At 37.7% G+C, this 4,594-nt stretch overlaps 1 protein-coding gene across 1 annotated transcript; it reads left to right on the plus strand.

Annotated features, from left to right (window-relative positions):
• The first annotated feature begins 371 nt into the window (after positions 1–371).
• On the plus strand, positions 372–4,329 carry LOC115294060 (olfactory receptor 2M5-like). Its single transcript, XM_029941762.1, has 2 exons — positions 372–381; positions 3,373–4,329. The coding sequence occupies exon 2, from the start codon at positions 3,391–3,393 to the stop codon at positions 4,327–4,329; it is 939 nt and encodes a 312-aa protein (XP_029797622.1). The 5' UTR covers positions 372–381; positions 3,373–3,390.
• The last annotated feature ends 265 nt before the right edge of the window (positions 4,330–4,594 follow it).

Here is a 4,594-nt window from a genome sequence, read left to right on the forward strand (position 1 = left end):
AAGTGATGACCAAAAAAAAAAATCTAAGCATGTACTAATAGATAGTTTTGAAAAGCTCTAATTATATTCTGGGAGAGGGTTCCTCCAAGACGCTACATTGGATACCTTGTCCCTTAATGAGGACCTGGAAAGACTGTCATGAAGCGGCAGTGTGTGGTCTGAGCAAACATTCCACACCAAACCCGGGGCTCTGGGGACTTAGGGAGAGCCCAACCTTGCTCACAAACCAACAACCTATTAAGGCCTACTCAGTTACTTGTTTTTCCTACTAAAATAGTTTATGTTTACTTCTTTAACAGTACATTCAGTATTGATTGGCAGCAGGAAGTTTGGCTATTTTATAACTTCCTAAGAAATTAATGACTGAATACAAATTACAAGGTAAGCATCTTGATAGAGAAAATAACCCAATTTTTCTGGATGGTGAAAATCTGTTTATACCAAGTATATAGTTATTGGTCAATAGTGTTTGTAAAGTTCAACTTGGGAAAAAGATAATTTGCCCAAGAATAGGTCAGTGTTATTTGACTGTGACCTGATAATTTATTTATATTATTTCTCAAGTGTACATACTAATGTTGAGTCTCCTATATATTCCCACAAAATAAAATACTGGAAAGTTCGTAAAAACCCATAAGCGATTATAAATCAAAATGAAGAAATACCTTTGGGTAGAAAAGTGTTTGTGCTAAAAACAATTATCTTGGTCCATGCACAATATCCCATATTCCAGCCCTAAGCTGATTATGTATTTAATTCATCTTCACTGAACACGACATGCTAGATATAAAGAAAAATGGTGGAACTTGGCAAAGACAATTCCTTCCATCATAAATCTCATGGTTTAAGGGACGCGAGACACACATGAAAACATAACCACAGACAATAATGAAATTCAGGTTCCAATCCATACTAAAATGAATAGATTGTAAGGAAAATTTATAATTGAAGGTAGCCAAACTTATGGGTGCCCAAGAGCTATAGGAAACAGCACTTGAGTTAGGAATCAGAAGCTGTGTAACATAGCACTGAAATCACAGAGCCGTTCTGTGCTTTCCTGAGAAGGTAGAGAATTTTGAAAGAGTGATTTGAAGTTTGAAAGAGTGTGAAAATTTCAGTTTCTGACCATTCTGTATCAAGCACAGACAATGCACTGACTACACCAAAACTCACTCAAGTCAGAGGAGAAAGTAAGGTGCATGCTGGCCAATTTTGTCATTATTATTTTTTTTCTTTATCTTACTTTATCTCCACATCTAAAAGCAGGCTAATTTATCAAGTCAATCAAATGCCCAGTGACAGGAGGCAGGTTCTGATACACATGTGATCACTGATTTGAAGGTGGTCAACTTAGAATGCTGGAATAAAAGCAGGATGTATAAAGACAGGGGCCTATTTTCTGGCGGTGCCAACCTACAGAAGCTTTCTCATTCTTCACAAGAGTCTGAGGCTCTTCGTGAGAGCAAAGGGAGAACAGACTTGGATATTTTTGTTATCATAATTTATCCATTCAACAGGAGTTATTATTTTTGGTGAACAAATCAAAATCAAGTATCTGGAGGAAAGTAGTGAATTGAAATCAAACTGCACAAACATTAGAAAAGTAATCAATGACCAAATATTTGAACATAATGTTTCTACGGAAAAGGTACTGGGTGGATGTAGGCAACATATTGTTTTAGTCCTTTCTGTAAATAACAGAGGAAACTTAGATCTTCCTGTTAATGTTGACACACATTCATTCATATAGATACTGCTTTCAGAAGAGGGGAGTATCCTAACAATTTAGAAATGATATTTTCAAGAATTTCATGAAAAAATGAAAGTCACAGTTATTCAAGAAGATAATGGAATAGGATATTGGAGTCTTTCATTTTACTACAAGTTTCCTAGGATGGTTTTTAAATCATGATTTAGTAATAAATCTTATCAAGATTTTGTAACTAATGCAAAGGATATATTATTTTTTAAATCTGTTCTTTTTTATTGTTTTTTAATTATTTTTGATACAGAGAGAGACAGAGCATGAGAGGGGGAGGGGCAGAGAGAGAAGGAGACACAGAACGGGAAGCAGGCTCCAGGCTCTGAGCTAGCTGTCAGCACAGAGCCTGATGCGGGGCTCGAACCCACAAACGTGAGATCTGACCTGAGCCAAAGTCGGAGGCTCAACCAACTGAGCCACCCAGGGGCCCCTTTTTAAATCTGTTCTAATGGGTGAGCTAACTTTAGAAATAATCTGATATTAATCTCACCTTACATTAAATTCAAGTAATTATGTTTTTTAAATGCATAATTAGGGTCAATGTATTCTTTTTTTAAAAAATGATTTCAGAAACTGCTTTCAGGGATGCAACTTCCCTTTCCAGTACTATTAGTCTCAGGTTTTTGTAATAAGGTCATCTGAGTCTCATACAGAGATAGGTGTGTTCTCTCTTCTTATAAATGCAGCAAGAGTTGTGTAGATGTTTAAAGTGTTTCATAGATATCAAGGAAGAGGATTAATGCCAGGATAGAAAATAAGATCAATTAGGCTAAAAGCTTAAATACCGTAAATGTGTATAGCACAAAGCATAGCCCTAATAATCATTTTACCCTAAATGATAATGTCCCCTAAGTGCCCAGAGCCAAAAGGCTTCACTAAAGTAGAAGTATTTAAAAATTTGAAAAATCCTTCTGTAAATTAAATTAACGATATTCTTTTTTTTTTATTGTAAAATAAATTCTATAATTTTTCCTCAAAAATCTTATTGGGACACACGGGTGGCTTAGTCAGTTAATGTGGGACTTTGGCTCAGGTTATTAGCTCACTGTTGGTGAGTTCAAACCCCACATCTGGCTCTCTGCTGTCAACACAGAGCCCACATTGGATCATCTGTCCCCCTGTCTTTTTCCATTCCTCCCTGGCTTGTGCTCATTCTTTCTCTCTCTCTCTAAAATAAATAACATTATATATATGTGTGTGTATGTGTGTATATGTACACACATACACACACAAAGGAATTCACTGAGAAGATGAGCATGATTTTCTAAAGTAATGAAAGACTGGAATTTATGCAGTTGAAAATTGTGACTTATAAACTCATCTTCATATTTTATAATTGTAAAAAAACAACCTATAATTAGCCAAAGTTTCTTTTAATATATGTAAATAACTTTCATACAATAACGCTAATGGAATGCATTATGTGTACTCTGAGTTATAAAAATTACTTAGAGCATGAATAAGGAATAGAGAAAGAAATATTACAAACTGATTCAAGTGATCATGGATGATTATTTTCACATTTGCCATTGCTATTACAATATTATTTTTAAACTTTAATAAAAATACTTCGTTTCTATTATATTTTTAATAAATCTCTTCTCTTCCAGTTAGCATTACAGACAGCCATGAGGAGTGGGAATGAATCAGAATCCACAGATTTCATCCTCTTGGGCTTTTTCCCGGAATTTAAACACATTACAGCCATGGTCTCCATCATTCTCCTCATCTACACCGCCGCCCTCACTGGCAACACTCTGCTGCTCCTCCTTATTTGGTTGTATTCCCATCTCCACACACCCATGTACTTGCTGCTCAGTCAGCTCTCCTTAATGGACTTGACTTTGACATCTAGCATCATCCCCAAGATGGCGGTCAACTTCTTCTCCGGATGGCGGAGCATATCATTCTTGGATTGTGGGACTCAAATTTTCTTCTCCCTGACTGTGGCCATTGCGGAATGCATCCTTATAACTCTCATGTGTTTTGATCGTTATGTAGCCATATGTGATCCTCTCCGGTACCCTGCCATTATCAATTCTAGGGTTTGCTTACAGATGATTGCCATGTCTTGGGTTGGAGGGGCACTTACTTCCCTGGGCCACACAGCTTTTACCTTGCACTTTAATATCTGCAGCCCCAGAGAGATTCCTCACTTCTTCTGTGAAGTCATGGCTGTGCTTAGGATCGTCTGTGAGGATATTTCAGCCTATGAGAAGGCAGTGGTGATAACAAGCATACTGGTTCTGCTCCTGCCCTTATCTCTCATCTTGTCTTCTTATGTTCTCATCTTCCTTGCTGTACTCCGAATGAACTCCCCAGAAAGTAGGAACAAGGCTCTGGCCACCTGCTCCTCACATCTCTGTGTGGTGGGGCTCTATTTTGGACCAGGTTTGTGCATCTACATGAGACCTGGTTCTGCCAAGACTCCAAAGTTAAATCAGGGTCTTTTTCTGTTTGGAACGGTCCTCACCCCTCTCTTAAACCCTCTTGCTTACAGTCTCAGGAACAAGGAGGTTCTAAGTGCATTGAAAAAGTTAATGGGGAGGTCTCAGTCCTCTAGGTAAACGGCAGATTTCCCACTAGCAGCCACAGGCAATACAGAGATGCACCAGCCAACGGGCATTTTGTCTATCAAAAAACAACCGCTTCAAGACCCTGGAAAAACCAGCTAATCTTACTGAGTTTATCTGGAGGGAAAAAAAACCCTGTTTACCTTTTCCTCCCTGCATCTTAAAATTTCTGTCCAATTGTTCTAGATGATGTGCTGAAAAAGAACAAGGGACTATACACCTCAATTCTCTTTATGACGGTAATGTGCATTTTGGTATT

The sequence above is a fragment of the Suricata suricatta genome, chromosome 6 (assembly GCF_006229205.1).
Source record: "Suricata suricatta isolate VVHF042 chromosome 6, meerkat_22Aug2017_6uvM2_HiC, whole genome shotgun sequence".
Taxonomy (NCBI): Eukaryota; Metazoa; Chordata; class Mammalia; order Carnivora; family Herpestidae; genus Suricata; species Suricata suricatta.